This window comes from Vicia villosa, linkage group LG5, assembly GCF_029867415.1.
Source record: "Vicia villosa cultivar HV-30 ecotype Madison, WI linkage group LG5, Vvil1.0, whole genome shotgun sequence".
Taxonomy (NCBI): domain Eukaryota; kingdom Viridiplantae; phylum Streptophyta; class Magnoliopsida; order Fabales; family Fabaceae; genus Vicia; species Vicia villosa.
The window spans coordinates 66972079-66995174 of record NC_081184.1 but is presented as its reverse complement, the minus strand read 5'-3'; the positions used below and the strand labels follow the sequence as shown (position 1 = coordinate 66995174).

Below are 23096 nucleotides of genomic sequence, written 5' to 3'. Positions count from 1 at the left end.
CTTAAATACACATCAAATCAAATCCACAACAATTTCAACATCAATATTAACAACGTAGTAACAACTCAACAACTTCTTCAATGATGTGCCAATAAATAAAGACACTCATCACATTTCAAAGTTGGCCAAAGGCCTATAACTTATATCAACATGTCAACAACAACAACATACATCAACAACCACGTATTACAACAATATTAATCAACAACAAACAACCTAATCATTTACCGAAATATATTTAACGGTCTACTCATCAACAAATTATGATAGCAACTTTTCAACATATTATAACGGCAATTTATCAACAAATTATAATAACAACTTTTCAATATATTATAACAGCAACTCATCAACAATTATAATAACAACTTTTCAACATAATATAGCAGCAACTCATCAACAATTTATAATAACAACTTTTCAACATATTATATTAATACTCATCAACAAATTATAATAACAACTTTTCAACATAATATAGCTGCAACTCATCAACAATTATTAATAACAAATTTTCAAAATATTATTATAACACTGATCAACAAATTATAATAAAAACTTTTCAACATAATATAATTAATTCATCTAGCATATATTCAACTATTAATTTACTCTACTTACAGTTCTTATGAAATTAATTGATTAATGGTCTGACTCAAGTAATAATAAAATCATTTCAAAAGGGTCAAATACCTTTAATTATCGGCCATATATCCCCAAAATATTTCTCAATTATACTACTAGTTTAATAGCCTATTACTCACCAAATTTACCAATTAAATTAATCAATTTTCCATATCAATTTTACCGCATCACAACAACAACACAGCCACAGACGGCAATAATTTCAACAACCCAATCCCACATACTATTCATCATATACCCGGTTATAGGGAAAGAACCCCACCCTTACCTTGGATTGAAGATCGCTCTATTCCACCGGTCGAATCTTTGTTCTTTGCCTATTTTCCCTTTTTCTTCGCAACAATTTTTCCACGATCTCTTTTTCTCCTCCCAATCCTTATTTTTCTTCCTTCAAAACCTTTCTTTTGTTTACTAACAACCAAAAACTGATATTTCTTTTTATTCAACTTATTCCAAATAATAATAATAATAATAATAATAATAATAATAATAATAATATTCTTGTTTGGCCTAATATTTGCATACTCCCACTTTTACTTTTTCCGACACGACCAACTAAGTCCACTTAATTACTCTCATATAATTAAATAATATTATTTATAATATTATTTTCTACAACTTCATCAATCCATCAATTTAAATAATACTTCTTAGTAATAAGGCAAAAATTCCCAACTTCGACACCTTTAATAATTAAATTCCGCAATAATTTAATTAAATTATCGTGGCGTTACAACTCTCCCCCACTTATAATATTTCCGTCCTCGAAAATCTGTTCGATACTACCATCCTTAACGCGAACCTCGTATCCAACTTTCTGATCCTTAAACTTCGAACTTAGCAAGACTTCAACCACAAATTTACTGACATAATAACAGCTCAATATAATTTAATATCCAATTCACACATGCTATTCTTCAACACCTTTGCAACATAACATCACTTCCTTTATACACCATTAATATAGCAAGACAAATTTATAACATCCAACACGGTCTCGTCTAATATCAACAAGAGATTAAGGGTGATGAGTTCCTCAATTTGTCAATAGACAACCGACAACCATAATGGAGTATAAACCATCGTTACCAACTATAATAGCACTCTTTTAGAACTTGTACTCAAGGCACCTACAACATCATTATCCAATAACTTTCCAACTTAAAACATCTGCTTTAAAAAAAAACAAGTCTAATTCCAAAGGCAAACTTAACAACAAACTGCACCTTCTCCCAACAGCATCCCTTGACAAATAAGTCTGCTACAGCTTATGAGACAATTTTTAAAATAAATTTCATCTCGTTAGCTTTCCAATACTTCAAACCGGACTCAAATCCGACGTCCGGAACTCAAGTTATGAATTTTTGAAGTTCCACAATAATTCTGAATTTTCCTGCGATTCGCTTACGGAAACTTTACTCTGAAACTCATTTCTCTTCTACTTAAACATATTCCAAACAAATCTTAACATATCCCATGCTCCCAAATTTCGTATAACTCGAGAGAGGCATCCTTTTGCCGAAATTCAATTTCCGAAACACCAAGACAACAATTCTCTTCGCAAACTTGCAACTGAAACATATCCGAGAAGCAAAGCTTCTCCCCCACTTATCATTGACAACTCCTGTAAACAAAACAAACAAGTACCGACAGTGTTCCCGCACTTGTCGTGCACTAAGAGATAAACAACATTAGACAACTTGGCCGGCCGGACCGACCTGCTCTGATACCACTAATGTAACACCCCATTTTCTACCCGACATTTATAATAAAATCAGAGTTTCAAAATTTTTCTAACAAACATGAGATGTCACATTTCAACATAACACGACAACAATCAGATACATAACACTTTATTTTGGAGGATCACATAACAAATTTTATTAATTAAGCAACGGAACTCAAGATATTCACCATATACAACATATTGATCTTTTCAAAATTTCAATCTATTGTGTTTCGATAGTTTTAAATGTTTATATTTCAACAATATGTCAAATATTTTACTGAACATTGTAACATCAAAGTTATTTTATTTATAGCTCTTATCTAATATAATGCTTGACACACATAAGGAGTTGTAGTGATATATTTGTAAAGGGCCTAACAAGGGTGGTAGAATGACATCCATCAGGAGGGGTGACGCCTATATGTCACTGTTTATCGGGAAAATTGGTAAACTAGCGCTAGTCTTCCAAAAGTTAAAAGCTTTTGGTTACTCATAAGATCAACTAGATTGATCCTAGGACATGTGCTCTTATATTTCAATTATTCTCATAGAAAAGAAAGAACAATTCGACATGAATTAAGTTCTTATTTTGGAACTCGTCTAACCTATGCAGACTTCGTTTAAGATAACATTGTAACTTGTAAAATAAACAATGTAAAAGCAATTGAAAGGTAAATTGCAATAATGTAAATGACAATAATATAAATTTCTAGAAATGAGAAAATTGAATAAAACTTGTAAAAAAGGAATGTTAAAATGGTGTTTTTATACGTACATTCTCATATTGACTCGTTTCTCACACACATGTACTTTGAGTAACTTATTAAGATTTTGTACAAAATAAACACCCCGAATCTAAACGCTAAGACTCCTATATATACTAATTCGAATTAACCGCTCCAAAAAGTCTTTTCAGACCTTGCGTGCAGACCTTCAGCAATCATGATACTCCTAGGAACTAGGAGATCGTGGGTAGCTCAATAACTGTTACTATCCTTTGGTGAATCAAAAGCGTGACACACTGTTTACGGTGATTTCTGGTAAACAACCGCTAGTCTTCCAAACTATAATAAATATGATTTTGTTACTCGCAGGATGGACTAGATTGATCCTAGGACATAGTCAAAAAGGTTGTTATTCATGATAGTTCGAATCATATCTATGGTTGGCTTGTCTCGAAATAAGAAATGCTTAATCAAAGAAATAAAGATTAACAATCACCTTGTTATACACGTAAATACAACATCAGCGAAAGATAAAATAAAGATAAAATATAAGACAAAACTGTAAAGTGCAAGAATCTTAAAGTACATAAACTTAAATGCTTCGAAACTAAATAGAACGAAAATAAAGAGTGCAGGAATGTAAATGGAAGGAAGTTAACGAAATGCAATAATATCAAAAGATACTTGAATAACGAAAGATACAAAGGTATTTAAAATTATGTTGGTGTCATACGTACATTTCTCAGCGAAACTCGTTCTCTTAACACTTGATACTTGAGCAATATGTGAGTGATTTGTACAAAATGAACACACGGAATCCTAACATTAAGACACTTATTTATACTAGTTTCGACCCTAACGGTCTTACACTAATCTAATGCCACGTTACCCGCAGAAAATCTAGGGATGCCATCTGTCTTCGTGCGGTCACATAAACTACTTCGAAATTTAAATCATCCCGCCTGAATCCTCTTTCGACGCGTGGCAAAGTAATCAGAATCAATAATACCACGAAAATACGCTAAGCTTCAGTACTTTGCATATCTTCGTAAAAAACGTCTAAGTCTCCAAAGATAATTCTTTTCGAACTTAGCTTCAATACGAACTATCTTCATTCCAACTTAAACCAACATCCTCGAACATGGCCATCAGTAGCCATTTTTGATCCCAAAGATGGTCATCAGTAACCATCTTCCTTCGAATTTCAACCTTCGAAAGATATTCTTCCCAAACGAAATCTTCAGCTAACAAATTGCCCCCAATAAATGCCTGTTTCGAAAACAAGAGAAATAGGCGTTTCTTGTTATAATAAGATTTCGTTTTACTTACTTCTTAGAGTTCCAAGACTATTGACTGACGTCATAATCATTTATGACTCTGTTTCCAAAACGTCTTGTCATTTTCAAAGATGTCTTCTCATAACTTACGTTCCCACGTTCTGGTCTTACTTCATGATCATTACTCCTATATGCTAGGAGTACAGCTAATAATTATTCGACCGCTGTTGGATTAAATCAACGCCTGCCGCGTGTCTCTTGGCTTTTACCCAAAAGATTTGAAAGGGTTTCCGTTAAACCTTTAAATACTTGAACCTCCACCTTCATATAACTTTCACTTCTATCTCCTCATTCTCTTCACAGAAAAGAACATCTTCGGTGACATTCAAACCCATTTCCCAAATCAAATTTACCCATGGCGTCTTCTTCAAATGTTCTTCAACCTGTTCTAAAACTTCAAAACCCTATGCAGACAGGGGATCAAGAACACATACCAAATCTAAACACTGCAGAGGCGCGCGACATCTATGCTTCTCAGGTAATCATTCCTTTTGAACTTTCTGGAAAAACTCATGCCTTCATGGGTCCTTTACCAGGAGAAAATAACTCCGCTTTGAACAAATTATTTCCTGCTTATTATAAAACTAGGCCTTTAGTTAGTAAGAATAAGATAGACGATGAAGGCCACCCAGTCTCAGCAAACCCTGATAGCCCAACAGAAACCTCAATTGGAACTCCTTTGGCCTTAGAAAAAATTAGGTTAAACTATGTAACCAATTTTGTGAAAGTCTTTAGGTCAATCCCATTAGCAAAGGATCCTGACCTGTATTATACTTGGCTAACGAAGGTAGAAAAGCAAAAAGCACCTTTCTGGAAACAACTAGGGATTTACGATTTAATCCAATTTTCCAAAACAGGTTTAGAATATAACCAAACCATGTTAGTAGCGTCAGTTTACTTCTGGGATGCTTCTCACAATACTTTTCACCTTCCATGCGGGATGGTTACCCCTACCCTCTTCGATGTAGCTGCCATTACAGGGCTTCGACCAACTGGGGAAACCTTCGACCCTAATTTCATGGATACTGACACCATTAATTTTAACGAAGCCACAATCACCTATACTGCCTTCATTCAACAATACCATAATGAAACGGACCCAAACGTTTCTGACGAAGAACACATAGCGTTTCTAGCACTTTGGCTCTCGAGGTGTGTCTTTTGCTCTATGTCTATACAAGTAGCAAAAAGATATCTTTGCATGGCTAACCAGCTAAATGCTGGGATAAAGTTAAACCTAGGCCAGTTAATCCTAGGATTTCTTTATGAGAATCTTGGTGAGGCAACGGACCTTGTTAAGAACTACAAAACAGGGTCTCTTCTTTTCGCTGGTCCTTTCTGGCTGTTGCAACTATGGCCTAATGCCACTTTCGAGGATCACCTCCCATATAAAAATGTCATTGATGAAGAAAGCGAAACCATAAAGGATCGAACAGTAGAAGGAACCAGGTTGGCTTACCTAACTCCAAAGGAAGAAAGTGGCAAACTTCGCGAAACTTTCCTGGCATTCATGATGATGTTCGCTGAACGTCATCAATTCACTCCTTCGATGGCTCCATTCGTACAACGTAAGGTGGGTCCCAAATGGTTTACTCGAGAATTTCCAGCTACTTCTCCTGATCAACAAGCTGAATCTATGACCATCTAGAAGGCTTTCCTCACCCCAAAGCTGTTATATCACCGACTTCGATCTCCAAAAAGTCATTGTTGTCTCCTCTGCTATCAACCGAATCTGGTTTCAAGACAATTTGGGCTGGTTCAACTCAAACCGAAGTGTTTGTATGACAAAAGGAATCACATGTGTCTACACACTTCGCATCTGACAGAAGATAAATATGAATAAAAAATCTCCCAATATGTTGGCATCACCACTTTGTCTCCTATTTCCTTCGAGCCTGCTTTTTATTCCACTATAGATTTTCATCAATGGTGGACAGAATATTATTCTATGCAAATCTTCGATGCTGACAACCTTACTCGGGAGCTAACTGCAGCTTTTGCTGATGTGCAGGAAAATTTCCAGAAAGGTACTTCGACTCATATTAAAGACATTCAAGCATTTCAAAAGTTCTTTGAAACTATCTATAGGCCTGATGACCTTAGTCGGACCGTTCGCGAGGCTGCGGTTACTTTACGTGAAAAGTTTTCTGCTAAACTGGATAAGTTGAAATTGCCCCCGTCTGTTCGACCAGAACTGCGTTATGAAGTGGCTTTCAAACTTAATCCTCCAAAATTTCCTCCACTGCCAAGTGCTGATTTTGGTGTGGCTTTAAGTCCTCCTTTTCCAGATTGGTTTGTGTGTGGAAATCCTATGAAAATTCTTCAGGAACAAACTAAAAAACGCGCTGAACAAGTGGTCCCGACTAAGCATACCTTGGATACTTTCAAAGGACATCTTCATAGAGATATTGAGCATGTTCGCAATTTGACTCCAATGCCTGAAGGTTGGGGTTTAGATAATCCTTCGACTAATTCCCCCTTTTTTCCTTGAAATACTAATTGATATTTTGTTCGCAGCCATTGCTCGAAAGAGACAAATCACGGAGGCCCCTGTACAAAAGGGTTCTGGGACTTCGAGGAATACCAGGGCGAGTGGGAGTGATTCTGTCACCACTAGCAAAAAACCTACGGTACATGGATACCTTATATTTTAGCCTGTAAAATTTAATGAATGTCACTCACTTGGTTTTAATATGCACTTCAGAGCTCGAAGCCTCCAGCGCATTCGAAACGAAAAACTCCTCCAACAGCCGACTCAGACGATGAAGATAAATCTCCTCCTCGCACCAGACAAACGATAAAGAAAAAGCAAAAAGATGCTACCCCTTCAGCCAAAGGAAAGGGATCTGGGACTTCGAAGCTCACCTCTTCGAGTGACAAGGTGTCTTCCGAGGACTCACCCTTGAAGGCCGCTAGCACTATTCCAATTATGGAGAGTCATAACTCCAGTCCAGACAACATTCCGACCAAGGTATTTTGGGTTTCATCATTTAATCATTTCTTTACATTCTAATTCTAATGATTAAGCTCACATTTTTACCTTGTAAATGTAGGATGATGCTGGTACCGCTACTTCTGATCAAAGCCTCAAGTTTACACATTGACCTTGAAGAACTTCGAGGTAAATGTCTGCTCTTTCGAATGACAGATGAGTTTTCTGCCTTTCCGTTTTAATTGATCCTGACTGTCCATCACAGGTGTCTCTCAACACGAATCTCATGTGCTTTCTCCTGTTCTCGAAGACAATCAACCTCTTGCATCCATCATTCCGACTGCGTCTGCTGAAGAAAGCCATTCAAATGACGAGTCTCCACCCACTCATCAAGATGAAACTTCCAAACTGGCTACACCTGGTTCTAATGAAATTTCGAACCTTGGAACTACGGTCAGTCTTGGGACTACTTCGAAGCAAGCTCCTGCGATGCCTACTCCCTCAGAACTAGAGCAACTCAAGAAGACTGATCCTGTGAGCTTCCTCAAGACCATGATGAGTATCGATAGTGCTACGTCTCTTGGATCTTCTTCGTCTGTCTTGGCAGGTACTGGTGACAAGGATGATATTACTAAACTCCTTCATCAAATAAGAGAGAGGTTCTTTGAAACCAACCTCGTCGAAGCTCTCAGCAAGGATTCCACCAAATATTATGGCCTAAACAAACTTTTGAAGAAAGTGGATTTACTTCTTGTTCCAGTGGAAATCTCAGAAGTCATTGTTTTATTGAGTTCTCTGATTGAACAATTTCAATCTAATCTCCTTCGAAAACGGGATATTGACGGACAAATCACAACAAAAATGACTTCTCACAGTTCTTCATGGGAAGCTACTAACGATGCAACGAAGAGGGTTGAAACCCTTAAGCTCGAGCGTTCGAAGAACCAACGAGAATATGAAGAGTGTGAGACAAATATCAAAGCCTGGAAAAAAGAAATTGAGCAACTCAAAGGGAAGATAAAGGGTGCCCAGTCTCGTCAGGTAAAAGGGAGATAGACCCTCGTTAACCCCTTTGGGCCTTGAAGTAGGAGTTTCTTTTCTAATCATAAAAAACCCTTATTTTAACCGTGGGGCAGGGTAGTGTTCATTTAACTTGATCGAGTGTTCAAAACTCACCAGAAGGGCATGCATTTAAGGGTACAACAATGGTTATCCTTCAAAAGGTTGAGGAATGTCAAAACCGCAATGATTATCCTTATTCCATCAAGAGGTCAAAAGATGATAATACCGCTATGGTTATCCCTCATCAATCAAAGAATGAGGCAGTCACAATAGTTCAAACAAATCGAGAGCAACGCAAGATCACACGACTTGTTCAAAAAGTGAATAAAAAAAAAAGAGAGCCCGCTAAGTCAAAAACTTGAAATAAGTGACTTAGGCAAAAGTTAGGGCATCCCGCTGGACTCCAAAATAAAATTCAAGAGAATTTGTCCAGGCAAAAGTTAGGGAAAGCAGAAGCGAAAAATAAGGATTACAAAATAAAAATCCTTATCCAAAGAACAAAGTCGTGTGATCAGACACCAAAAATGCAAGATAAAATGACTGCCATGTCCAAAAAAACCTCATTGACTCCTCAACCATTCCAAATTCCTTGTGAGGAATGAACACTCATGTCGAGTTAATTGAACCTAGGAATGGAGAACATCACGAAGGGGGTGGGTACCAAATAATTTTGAGCCTAAAAATCCTTTGTTTTCTAAAAACCGTGAACCCGGCCAAGTTACAACCCTTAAAAGTCCTAATTGAAGTAGGGTTTATTTTGAAAGCGCACTCCGATTAGATAGCGTTTAACTGACTCCTAATGAAGCGAGACTCATATCCATGTTGGTATCGTACGTTTGCTTTATCTTCCATATGCAAAAATCGAGGTTGTGTCAACTAGTGATTCGGTCACAAGAGGTCGCAACCTCATTTCACGAAAAAAGGTTTTTACAACTTCAAGACTAACATAGGCTTTGCATTAGAATCATCGTTCTTAGAATTAACATTCTTTTGCATACAAACATCTGCTTAAACATCAAAGAAATTTTCAAGAATGAGAATCAGTGAGCAACTTGATCATGTCAAAGTACAAGAGACTTGAGAACTCCAAGGAGTAAAAGCTAATCATCCCAAATGCTGACCATCGAGGGGCAGATTCTCTAAAGAACTTTGTGGGGCATGAATACTTGATGCATTCTTTGACTACTCTGTGGTGAAGAGTTTGAAGACTCCGTTGAGCATGGTAAAGTTATTTCCATGTTTGTTTGACTTCAAAACAAAGAAAGCTCGAGGATTCTAGTCCGATGTACCTAATTAGGGGCAATTAAGTCGAGGTTTGACCTCTCAAATTCAGCATATCTGGGGCAATCATGTCGACAAATCTCTTCGAGCCTTGATCAATCTGGGGCAATCAAGTCGAGGAATCTCTCTTGAGTTCAACCAATATGGGGCAGTTACGTCGAGATTTGACAAATCTCTCCAAGGATCCTGTGGGGAAATTTCCTTCATGGGTCATGAAAGCTTGGGGCACAATCTTTTGAGTTATCTTGTCTCTCCCCAACCATAGGAGTTTATTTCTCCTGGAAACTTGGTCTCTCCCCAAGCATGGAGTTTATTTCTCCCGAGAGTTTGTTCCATTCCTCAAGCATAGGAGTTTATTTCTCCTAGGAGTTGTTCTACTACCCTAATCAAGGCTCCTTATTTGGATTCCTCATCCCCAACATGGTGAATCGAGGGAATCTCCTCAAGTTGAAAATCTTCCAAGCAGTGGCGCGTGGTGAGAAGTCAGAAATCATTCTTCAAGTCAAAGAAAGTGCATCTTACAAATCAAAGTCCAATATCTATTGGCACCTCCACATGGTCCTTAACACTAAGGGGATTCTCCCTGGTGTTTACCTCACTAAGGCCTTTATTTGGCACTCTGCATATAGTTTCCATTGCATATAACATTGCATCCTCAAAAGCGTAGCATATCCGTCAAAACGGATCATTACGCCATAGAAAAATTCAAACATGCATACAAAGCATAAGCCAGGTAATACAAATCCGCACCCAGTCAAGACAATAATACATCCTCACACAAAAAGTTGTCCTTACAAATTCTGATTGATATCTGCTACTACATTTCAAATCTCTTCCAACCACGGTGCCGAGGCGAGGTATCTTCAATCTCTGATGAGTGTCTGACACAATGTCTTCTTTTGTCTCTTGATGTTGAGTCGATGTTGAGTCATAGATCGTAAGAGATCTTATTCTTTCAGTCCTGAAGATCATGCTTAGGTCTTCTCCTGATGTTGAGTCGATGTTGAGTCATAGATCGTAAGAGATCTTATTCTTTCAGTCCTGAAGATCATGCTTAGGTCTTCTCCTGGTGTCGAGTCGATGTTGAGTCATAGATCGTAATAGATCTTATTCTTTCAGTCCTGAAGATCATGCTTAGGTCTTCTCCTGATGTTGAGTCGATGTTGAGTCATAGATCGTAATAGATCTTATTCTTGCAGTCCTGAAGATCATGCTTAAGTCTTCTCCTGGTGTCGAGTCGATGTTGAGTCATAGATCATAAGAGATCTTATTCTTTCAGTCCTGAAGATCATGCTTAGGTCTTCTCCTGGTGTCGAGTCGATGTTGAGTCATAGATCATAAGAGATCTTATTCTTTCAGTCCTGAAGATCATGCTTAGGTCTTCTCCTGGTGTCGAGTCGATGTTGAGTCATAGATCGTAATAGATCTTATTCTTTCAGTCCTGAAGATCATGCTTAGGTCTTCTCCTGGTGTCGAGTCGATGTTGAGTCATAGATCGTAAGAGATCTTATTCTTTCAGTCCTGAAGATCATGCTTAGGTCTTCTCCTGATGTTGAGTCGATGTTGAGTCATAGATCGTAAGAGATCTTATTCTTTCAGTCCTGAAGATCATGCTTAGGTCTTCTCCTGATGTTGAGTCGATGTTGAGTCATAGATCGTAAGAGATCTTATTCTTTCAGTCCTGAAGATCATGCTTAGGTCTTCTCCTGGTGTCGAGTCGATGTTGAGTCATAGATCGTAAGAGATCTTATTCTTTCAGTCCTGAAGATCATGCTTAGGTCTTCTCCTGATGTTGAGTCGATGTTGAGTCATAGATCGTAAGAGATCTTATTCTTTCAGTCCTGAAGATCATGCTTAGGTCTTCTCCTGGTGTCGAGTCGATGTTGAGTCATAGATCGTAAGAGATCTTATTCTTTCAGTCCTAAAGATCGTACGAGATCCTCTCCTGATGTCGAGTCGATGTTGAGTCATAGATCGTACGAGATCTTTTTCCTTTCGGTCATTGTTTCATACAACCATTCCCTTTGAAAACCCCGTGTCGGCACCGCTACCACGTTATAAGCTATCTCCATCCAAATCCATTGTTCACTGTAAATTCTTCCACCAAAAAAAAAAAGAGAGAATTCTCTTTCCCCAGCAGATATCAAAATAAAAATAAGGATAGCATTCATACCACCTTTTCAGGACAAATTTCTGGTACTGTGATATTTAATCTTCTTCTACCTTGAATGTTCGAAAGGCTAGCGCCAATCTCACCTTCAGGTTTAAGACGATTAAATAGGGGCAGCTGTCATACCCCAAATTTGTCCTACCCTTCAATTTCTAACTGGCTTAGACTTTTGCATTCATGTATATACCTTCATTAGGTCATCTAACACTCATGCATTCATTTTAATCAATAAATTTGGCATGGGATCAAAGATCTTGAAAAGATTAGAGTTGCATAATGGTTTCAGATTTCTACAACAAATGCAGTCTAATTCTTCTGATTCATCTGCTTCTTTCTGTGAATAATGAAGTGGGGAAATAGGGTGTGAAGTGTGATTATCAGGGACTCATCCCTCATCTAAAACAACAGAGTGCTTGGCACTTAATCAGAGTATTTCCATGCACCTAGGGTTTATTTCCCTATTTGGATTTTTGTCATCGTTGGGTTTGTTATTCGAGTGTCAAAGAGAAATTGATTCGGTTGGTTAGAATTCAAGAAGCTGTACAAAAGTCAACATATAAAAAGTGTTCAAAGTCTTTTGTTTTGACAATTATCTTGGTGCATTCACACCATGATTCTGAGATTCTATGCAACAAAGAAAATGAAGACTTCAAATTCAAGTTAGAAGGAGAATTCTCTTCAAAGGTTCGAAATGTTCCATTCAAATCAATTAACATTCAAATCAGACCCATGATGTAAACAATGCTCATGCTAGCCAGTCACATTCAGTTCCAGAAGATCTCGGGCCTACACATTGGTACTGTACATAAAGCAACCTGAACATCAAATGTTCATAAAAAGATCATGATACATCAAACAAGAGGAAGCCATATCCAAAACCAATACATCCATCACACATTACAAAAAGGCCAGAATTGAAAAAAACTACAACAAAAATGCAACTTTGCAGCAGGAGAAAATCCCAACCAAAATCCTGCATAAAAGTATATTACAAAAGAGGGAGGTTCATTACAACTTTGAACCGTCAATTGCATTACACTCGATCAGGCACGATGAATTCATTGATATGTTCTACACCGAGCATGTACCAAGAACGCACTCCTATTCTGGAACCTTGTGCCGATGTTCTTCAACGAACTGCATTCGCTGGATCTTCTCATGAAGCTCAGAAATCTGAAGTTATAATTCTCTGTATGATCGTAATGCTGGATGGAAGTTGAAACGGTGTGATTCACCGGTTGGGGTTGTTAAGGAGCACATTGATGTATCTGAAACCAAAAGGGAAATGGTATCGGTTCAGGAAATAAGAGAAGAAATAAAAATACACACAGTTCACTATACAAACTAACAGCTTCCCTAACTAATTTCTCAATCACCTCCTAACTAACACATTTCAAATCACAAATTTACCAACAGCCAGTGCATTTGTTTCGGTCCGAGACAGTTACATACCTCTAACCATCAAACCTCACACCAGCATACATTAAAACCACCTTCGAATAAACAACTACAATTCAAACAGAACCCTACAATAGTCCACCCTCATGACAGTTCCAAAACATCACTACAAATGCACATCAGCCATGATTCATTCACAAACAGATACACTTCATACCAAAAAACACAGGTACCATTTTATTACTCCTTTTAGAATCTATCCCATGTTAACATAAGGATTTAGACTTGTATAAACAACTTAGACTAGATTTTAGGAATAGTTCCCTTATCATTCTTTTTCTTTTCAACCTTAAAATACTTAATAAAAATCGATGAAGATCATACCGTTGCTTTATTTCAGGGTAGGAAAGAAATGATTGAGGCGTAGGCCTCGATGTATGTTCTTTCCTACTTAACGGAGAAGAAATGATTGAGGTGTGAAGCCTCGGTGTATTTCTTAACCGTTATTTAGAGAAACGATTGTGGCGTAGGCCTCGATGTGCATTCTCTAAATATTCATAAAAAAACTCTTTTTGTATCTCTTTTACTTAGCGGAGAAGAAATGATTGAGGTGTGAAGCCTCGATGTATTTCTTAACCGTTATTTAGAGAAACGATTGTGGTGTAGGCCTCGATGTGCGTTCTCTAAATATTCAAAAACAAACAAAAGGCTCTTTTTGGTATGATCTAAGTCACAAAGTTAAAATCCCCATAAAAAACACCAATCAAAAACCCTTCAAAAAACCTAATAAATGTTCAGACTTAAAACAAAAGTAAGGAAGTGATACGAAGCCTTGTAGTGGGTCTTCGTCATCATGGAATTACCCTTAAAAGACACAAACCAATCATTTCTTTTTCTTTTGCCTAAGGGCACCGTTATCTCCGCTCCATTGCATCCTAGGCGATCCCTTATGCAAGAGCGCGAGCGTTAACGCCGCCCAACTAAAAAACACAAAAACAAACAGAAAATCGTGAGCCGAGCTACGGTAACTCTGATTCCTGAAAAGGATACGTAGGCAGCGGGGTAGGGCCCGTGCGAGTACAATTCTTTATTTTCCCTACATTTTGCATTCATTTCGCATTTAGACATAGACATAGATATACACCCTTTAGATAGAAACAAACATAGGTGGATACCATCGAGTACGATGGGCGCGAGGGGTGCTAATACCTTCCCCTCGCGTAACCGACTCCCGTACCTTGATTCTCTGGTCGCAAGACCCAGTTCTTACCCTTTGTTAGGTTTCCTGGTATTCCTTTCCCTTATGGGATAAATATATTGGTGGCGACTCTGTTCATTTTTTCGCGAGCGTGCGACAGCTGGCGACTCTGCTGGGGACGTTGCTAGACCTGTTGCTGGTCCATCCTTAGTGAGTCGATCCTAGCCTGCGTTTGTTTGTTTATTTACTGGGTGTTTATTTGTTTATGTCTATACCTTGTATATATGTTTGCATGTTTATTTTTCTGCTTGCATATCATGTTTATTTCTGTTTGCACATTATGCATATGGATTATATTCTGTGTTCCTTGGGGTCTTTTGTTCTGTTTTGCAGGTTGGGTGGGATTGTTTCTATGAGGTAAAAGGCCCAATACCCAGGCCAGAGTGACACATAGGATACCTAGGATAGAGTGGATAGTCATGACGCCGATGAGATGTCAGGTCTTGTCTAGTGCGATCATGAGACCCACGCCCAGTCGAGGTCCAAATGGGGTATCATTGTTGGCATGTAGATGCAACAACATTGGTGCCTCAGGAGGACTGATAACGCTGGTTGCCATTTTGACCTACCCTGACCTAGACTACACCCGTGAGTGGGGAGGGATATACATGATAGGTACCGTTGGTGACTATTCTGTTCTGTTGGTGACTATTGGTTTTCCTGGTATTCAAAAAGGTGTCGGACCTTTGATCCTGGGACATTTGACCTGTATCAGTTATTCAGAGGATTGTACAGTGGTTACTAAGATTATATGGACCGTGGATCCCATGCTTTTGCATTGCATAACATCATTGCTTTGTCCACTCCATTTATGAAAGATCCTAAAGTCTATTTCCAAAAAAAAAGAGAAAAGAAAAGAAAAGAAAAGAAAAGATATGTAAAAGAAAAGGAAATAGAAAAGCAAAAAAGGAAAGAAAAGATATTCTATACAAAAAAAAAAGGAGAGAAGCTTTGATTCCAAAAAAAGAAAAATGAAAGTGTGTGAAAAGACTTTAGGATCTCTCATAAATGAAACATGCATTCATACTATCATGCATTTCATGGTTCTTTCAAAGACTTATGGGACCATTTCTATTCAGATTCCAAGATCAACAACAGATTTGACTTCTCACCGCCACAACTCCAAGATCAACTATGGAACAACTCCGTGAGGAAATGGATGAGATGAAGGAACAAATGGGTCATCTTATGTTGGAGATGTGAGACTTGGTCCGTAATCAGGATGCACTAAAGGAGGAAAATAGTCAGTTGAAGACTCAATTGAGCTTGGTCATGGAAGTTCTGAAGACGGTATTAAGGAAGGAAGGTGACGTTGTTCCTGTTGCTGCAACAGAAGTTGTTGATTCCTTCTCTCCAATAGGATCTCTTTTCACTCATGGGATGCCTCAGGGAGCTCTCCCTCAATTTCAAGTGCCATTGCCTCCACGTCAAAATGTTCATGCCCCTAGAATGAATCAAGGAGACCAAATGTGTGGGAAAAAGCCCAAGATACCTCGGAGGCTTATCAGTCCGGTCCCGATGCCTTATGCTCAGTTACTTCCTCGCCTGCTAGAACTTCAGTTGATTGAGCTACGAGAGTCGGCAACGCCTGAAAAGCTTCCCCCCAACTTTGATGCCAACGCTCGATGCGAGTTCCATTCCGGGGCACCTGGCCATGATGTTGAGAATTGCAGGGCGATGAAACACAAAGTCCAAGATCTCATTGACTCCAAAGTAATATCATTCACTCAAAATGGCCTGCGCATAAAACGAAGAGTTCATGCATAAGTGAATGCCCGTATTCCAGAAAGTATCACAAAAAAAAAAAAAGCCCAAATGGGGTCAAGGCTCCTCAACTATGACAATCATCATTTCACTTCTGTATTCTCATTTTCAGTATTTCCTGTTTTGTAGAAGGCTACTTCCTTGTCTGAACTCGTTGGTATGGTAATAATGAAAGCACCACAAATTCTCGAACAACTTTGTCAGAATCTTCTTTCCAAGAGGTAATCAAGAATTTCCTGAAGAAGCACCTCTCATTCTCAAGGTTCTTGTGCTCAATTGTATCCGTGGAGGTTGGTGTTTCAGTGGGTGTTTTGGTCTTTCCTTACAACAGATAACTTCTCTAAGTTTGATGACCACGCAAGGTTCCTCCATGTTTGATAGCAAATACTTCTTCAATGAATATGCTTGGGGCTCCCGCACGAGGGATAAGCAAGACGTACTCTTATCTTGAGCATTGCATTATTCGCATTGCTCGAATCCCTAAAAGCATTACAAATTCCTATGCGACTTCGTCAGAATCTTCTTCCGTGTGATAATCAAGAGTGTTCTTCACAATGCTTCTCATTCTCAAGGTTCTACTTCATATATCAGTTGCCTTTTCTCATGATCTCCTTCTCAGTGGCCTTGCTAGTCAACAGAGACAAGAAGAACATGAGAAACAAATTGATGTGGTTCTATTGCCTTGTGCTCATTCGTTTCCTTGTTTGTTGGAATCACAATTGGTTAAGATTCTAGTATTGGGTCTTCTTCACCACAAGTGGCTCTCTTGAGTTGATGATCATACAAGATTCTTCCCATTTATGATGGTGATTACTATTCTAGCAATTATGCTTGGGGCTCCCGCACGAGGGATAAGCAAGACATACTCTTATCTTGAGCATCGCATCACTCGCATTGCTCGAATCCCTAAAGCAAGGCAAAAGTTTACAACTCATGGGTGACTTTGTTGGAGTTCTCTTTTGAAGTAATCTGAAGTGTTTGGAAGGAACTGCAGAAAGTATTCAAGCTCAACAAGTCCAGACGGAGTCAAGTCTCCTCAACAACGACACCCATTTAGTTTCTTACTGCATTCTCATTGTAATTTTTCATTTGTGTGTTTAAGCATCAATAGCATGTAAAAACTTGTTAATTTCTGAATGAAAATCATAATACATTGTCTATGTTTGTCTTGAAGTAATCCATTCGTTATCACTCATAAAATGTTTTGGCATTACGATACCAACTTTACTAATTGCTTGCTTATGCAAAAAGCTGAGGGAGAATGATGAAAAATAAAAATGCAAAATCTCTAATCATGTGTTTTGAATAAAAAACCCTACTGAGGATGTACAGGCATTGTTTCAAATCCCCAAACACTGGAGATATAAGGGAGATAGACCCTCGTTAACCCCTTTGGGCCTTGAAGTAGGAGTTTCTTTTCTAATCATAAAAAACCCTTATTTTAACCGTGGGGCAGGGTAGTGTTCATTTAACTTGATCGAGTGTTCAAAACTCACCAGAAGGGCATGCATTTAAGGGTACAACAATGGTTATCCTTCAAAAGGTTGAGGAATGTCAAAACCGCAATGATTATCCTTATTCCATCAAGAGGTCAAAAGATGATAATACCGCTATGGTTATCCCTCATCAATCAAAGAATGAGGCAGTCACAATAGTTCAAACAAATCGAGAGCAACGCAAGATCACACGACTTGTTCAAAAAGTGAATAAAAAAAAAAGAGAGCCCGCTAAGTCAAAAACTTGAAATAAGTGACTTAGGCAAAAGTTAGGGCATCCCGCTGGACTCCAAAATAAAATTCAAGAGAATTTGTCCAGGCAAAAGTTAGGGAAAGCAGAAGCGAAAAATAAGGATTACAAAATAAAAATCCTTATCCAAAGAACAAAGTCGTGTGATCAGACACCAAAAATGCAAGATGAAGTGACTGCCATGTCCAAAAAAACCTCATTGACTCCTCAACCATTCCAAATTCCTTGTGAGGAATGAACACTCATGTCGAGTTAATTGAACCTAGGAATGGAGAACATCACGAAGGGGGTGGGTACCAAATAATTTTGAGCCTAAAAATCCTTTGTTTTCTAAAAACCGTGAACCCGGCCAAGTTACAACCCTTAAAAGTCCTAATTGAAGTAGGGTTTATTTTGAAAGCGCACTCCGATTAGATAGCGTTTAACTGACTCCTAATGAAGCGAGACTCATATCCATGTTGGTATCGTACGTTTGCTTTATCTTCCATATGCAAAAATCGAGGTTGTGTCAACTAGTGATTCGGTCACAAGAGGTCGCAACCTCATTTCACGAAAAAAGGTTTTTACAACTTCAAGACTAACATAGGCTTTGCATTAGAATCATCGTTCTTAGAATTAACATTCTTTTGCATACAAACATCTGCTTAAACATCAAAGAAATTTTCAAGAATGAGAATCAGTGAGCAACTTGATCATGTCAAAGTACAAGAGACTTGAGAACTCCAAGGAGTAAAAGCTAATCATCCCAAATGCTGACCATCGAGGGGCAGATTCTCTAAAGAACTCTGTGGGGCATGAATACTTGATGCATTCTTTGACTACTCTGTGGTGAAGAGTTTGAAGACTCCGTTGAGCATGGTAAAGTTATTTCCATGTTTGTTTGACTTCAAAACAAAGAAAGCTCGAGGATTCTAGTCCGATGTACCTAATTAGGGGCAATTAAGTCGAGGTTTGACCTCTCAAATTCAGCATATCTGGGGCAATCATGTCGACAAATCTCTTCGAGCCTTGATCAATCTGGGGCAATCAAGTCGAGGAATCTCTCTTGAGTTCAACCAATATGGGGCAGTTACGTCGAGATTTGACAAATCTCTCCAAGGATCCTGTGGGGAAATTTCCTTCATGGGTCATGAAAGCTTGGGGCACAATCTTTTGAGTTATCTTGTCTCTCCCCAACCATAGGAGTTTATTTCTCCTGGAAACTTGGTCTCTCCCCAAGCATGGAGTTTATTTCTCCCGAGAGTTTGTTCCATTCCTCAAGCATAGGAGTTTATTTCTCCTAGGAGTTGTTCTACTACCCTAATCAAGGCTCCTTATTTGGATTCCTCATCCCCAACATGGTGAATCGAGGGAATCTCCTCAAGTTGAAAATCTTCCAAGCAGTGGCGCGTGGTGAGAAGTCAGAAATCATTCTTCAAGTCAAAGAAAGTGCATCTTACAAATCAAAGTCCAATATCTATTGGCACCTCCACATGGTCCTTAACACTAAGGGGATTCTCCCTGGTGTTTACCTCACTAAGGCCTTTATTTGGCACTCTGCATATAGTTTCCATTGCATATAACATTGCATCCTCAAAAGCGTAGCATATCCGTCAAAACGGATCATTACGCCATAGAAAAATTCAAACATGCATACAAAGCATAAGCCAGGTAATACAAATCCGCACCCAGTCAAGACAATAATACATCCTCACACAAAAAGTTGTCCTTACAAATTCTGATTGATATCTGCTACTACATTTCAAATCTCTTCCAACCACGGTGCCGAGGCGAGGTATCTTCAATCTCTGATGAGTGTCTGACACAATGTCTTCTTTTGTCTCTTGATGTTGAGTCGATGTTGAGTCATAGATCATAAGAGATCTTATTCTTTCAGTCCTGAAGATCATGCTTAGGTCTTCTCCTGATGTTGAGTCGATGTTGAGTCATAGATCGTAAGAGATCTTATTCTTTCAGTCCTGAAGATCATGCTTAGGTCTTCTCCTGGTGTCGAGTCGATGTTGAGTCATAGATCGTAATAGATCTTATTCTTTCAGTCCTGAAGATCATGCTTAGGTCTTCTCCTGATGTTGAGTCGATGTTGAGTCATAGATCGTAATAGATCTTATTCTTGCAGTCCTGAAGATCATGCTTAAGTCTTCTCCTGGTGTCGAGTCGATGTTGAGTCATAGATCATAAGAGATCTTATTCTTTCAGTCCTGAAGATCATGCTTAGGTCTTCTCCTGGTGTCGAGTCGATGTTGAGTCATAGATCATAAGAGATCTTATTCTTTCAGTCCTGAAGATCATGCTTAGGTCTTCTCCTGGTGTCGAGTCGATGTTGAGTCATAGATCGTAATAGATCTTATTCTTTCAGTCCTGAAGATCATGCTTAGGTCTTCTCCTGGTGTCGAGTCGATGTTGAGTCATAGATCGTAAGAGATCTTATTCTTTCAGTCCTGAAGATCATGCTTAGGTCTTCTCCTGATGTTGAGTCGATGTTGAGTCATAGATCGTAAGAGATCTTATTCTTTCAGTCCTGAAGATCATGCTTAGGTCTTCTCCTGATGTTGAGTCGATGTTGAGTCATAGATCGTAAGAGATCTTATTCTTTCAGTCCTGAAGATCATGCTTAGGTCTTCTCCTGGTGTCGAGTCGATGTTGAGTCATAGATCGTAAGAGATCTTATTCTTTCAGTCCTGAAGATCATGCTTAGGTCTTCTCCTGATGTTGAGTCGATGTTGAGTCATAGATCGTAAGAGATCTTATTCTTTCAGTCCTGAAGATCATGCTTAGGTCTTCTCCTGGTGTCGAGTCGATGTTGAGTCATAGATCGTAAGAGATCTTATTCTTTCAGTCCTAAAGATCGTACGAGATCCTCTCCTGATGTCGAGTCGATGTTGAGTCATAGATCGTACGAGATCTTTTTCCTTTCGGTCATTGTTTCATACAACCATTCCCTTTGAAAACCCCGTGTCGGCACCGCTACCACGTTATAAGCTATCTCCATCCAAATCCATTGTTCACTGTAAATTCTTCCACCAAAAAAAAAAAGAGAGAATTCTCTTTCCCCAGCAGATATCAAAATAAAAATAAGGATAGCATTCATACCACCTTTTCAGGACAAATTTCTGGTACTGTGATATTTAATCTTCTTCTACCTTGAATGTTCGAAAGGCTAGCGCCAATCTCACCTTCAGGTTTAAGACGATTAAATAGGGGCAGCTGTCATACCCCAAATTTGTCCTACCCTTCAATTTCTAACTGGCTTAGACTTTTGCATTCATGTATATACCTTCATTAGGTCATCTAACACTCATGCATTCATTTTAATCAATAAATTTGGCATGGGATCAAAGATCTTGAAAAGATTAGAGTTGCATAATGGTTTCAGATTTCTACAACAAATGCAGTCTAATTCTTCTGATTCATCTGCTTCTTTCTGTGAATAATGAAGTGGGGAAATAGGGTGTGAAGTGTGATTATCAGGGACTCATCCCTCATCTAAAACAACAGAGTGCTTGGCACTTAATCAGAGTATTTCCATGCACCTAGGGTTTATTTCCCTATTTGGATTTTTGTCATCGTTGGGTTTGTTATTCGAGTGTCAAAGAGAAATTGATTCGGTTGGTTAGAATTCAAGAAGCTGTACAAAAGTCAACATATAAAAAGTGTTCAAAGTCTTTTGTTTTGACAATTATCTTGGTGCATTCACACCATGATTCTGAGATTCTATGCAACAAAGAAAATGAAGACTTCAAATTCAAGTTAGAAGGAGAATTCTCTTCAAAGGTTCGAAATGTTCCATTCAAATCAATTAACATTCAAATCAGACCCATGATGTAAACAATGCTCATGCTAGCCAGTCACATTCAGTTCCAGAAGATCTCGGGCCTACACATTGGTACTGTACATAAAGCAACCTGAACATCAAATGTTCATAAAAAGATCATGATACATCAAACAAGAGGAAGCCATATCCAAAACCAATACATCCATCACACATTACAAAAAGGCCAGAATTGAAAAAAACTACAACAAAAATGCAACTTTGCAGCAGGAGAAAATCCCAACCAAAATCCTGCATAAAAGTATATTACAAAAGAGGGAGGTTCATTACAACTTTGAACCGTCAATTGCATTACACTCGATCAGGCACGATGAATTCATTGATATGTTCTACACCGAGCATGTACCAAGAACGCACTCCTATTCTGGAACCTTGTGCCGATGTTCTTCAACGAACTGCATTCGCTGGATCTTCTCATGAAGCTCAGAAATCTGAAGTTATAATTCTCTGTATGATCGTAATGCTGGATGGAAGTTGAAACGGTGTGATTCACCGGTTGGGGTTGTTAAGGAGCACATTGATGTATCTGAAACCAAAAGGGAAATGGTATCGGTTCAGGAAATAAGAGAAGAAATAAAAATACACACAGTTCACTATACAAACTAACAGCTTCCCTAACTAATTTCTCAATCACCTCCTAACTAACACATTTCAAATCACAAATTTACCAACAGCCAGTGCATTTGTTTCGGTCCGAGACAGTTACATACCTCTAACCATCAAACCTCACACCAGCATACATTAAAACCACCTTCGAATAAACAACTACAATTCAAACAGAACCCTACAATAGTCCACCCTCATGACAGTTCCAAAACATCACTACAAATGCACATCAGCCATGATTCATTCACAAACAGATACACTTCATACCAAAAAACACAGGTACCATTTTATTACTCCTTTTAGAATCTATCCCATGTTAACATAAGGATTTAGACTTGTATAAACAACTTAGACTAGATTTTAGGAATAGTTCCCTTATCATTCTTTTTCTTTTCAACCTTAAAATACTTAATAAAAATCGATGAAGATCATACCGTTGCTTTATTTCAGGGTAGGAAAGAAATGATTGAGGCGTAGGCCTCGGTGTATGTTCTTTCCTACTTAACGGAGAAGAAATGATTGAGGTGTGAAGCCTCGGTGTATTTCTTAACCGTTATTTAGAGAAACGATTGTGGCGTAGGCCTCGATGTGCATTCTCTAAATATTCATAAAAA

The 23096-nt window shown here is 38.4% G+C and overlaps 1 protein-coding gene across 1 annotated transcript in view; it reads left to right on the top strand.

Moving 5' to 3' along the window:
- Nucleotides 1–7365: 7365 nt before the first annotated feature.
- LOC131604775 (uncharacterized) overlaps nt 7366–23096 on the top strand; it is a 34613-nt gene continuing 18882 nt past the window's right edge. The window contains exons 1-3 of the mRNA XM_058877195.1: nt 7366–7407; nt 7490–7499; nt 7634–7821. Coding sequence (XP_058733178.1) covers nt 7366–7407; nt 7490–7499; nt 7634–7821 — 240 coding nt within the window. The remainder of the gene's footprint in view (nt 7408–7489; nt 7500–7633; nt 7822–23096) is intronic.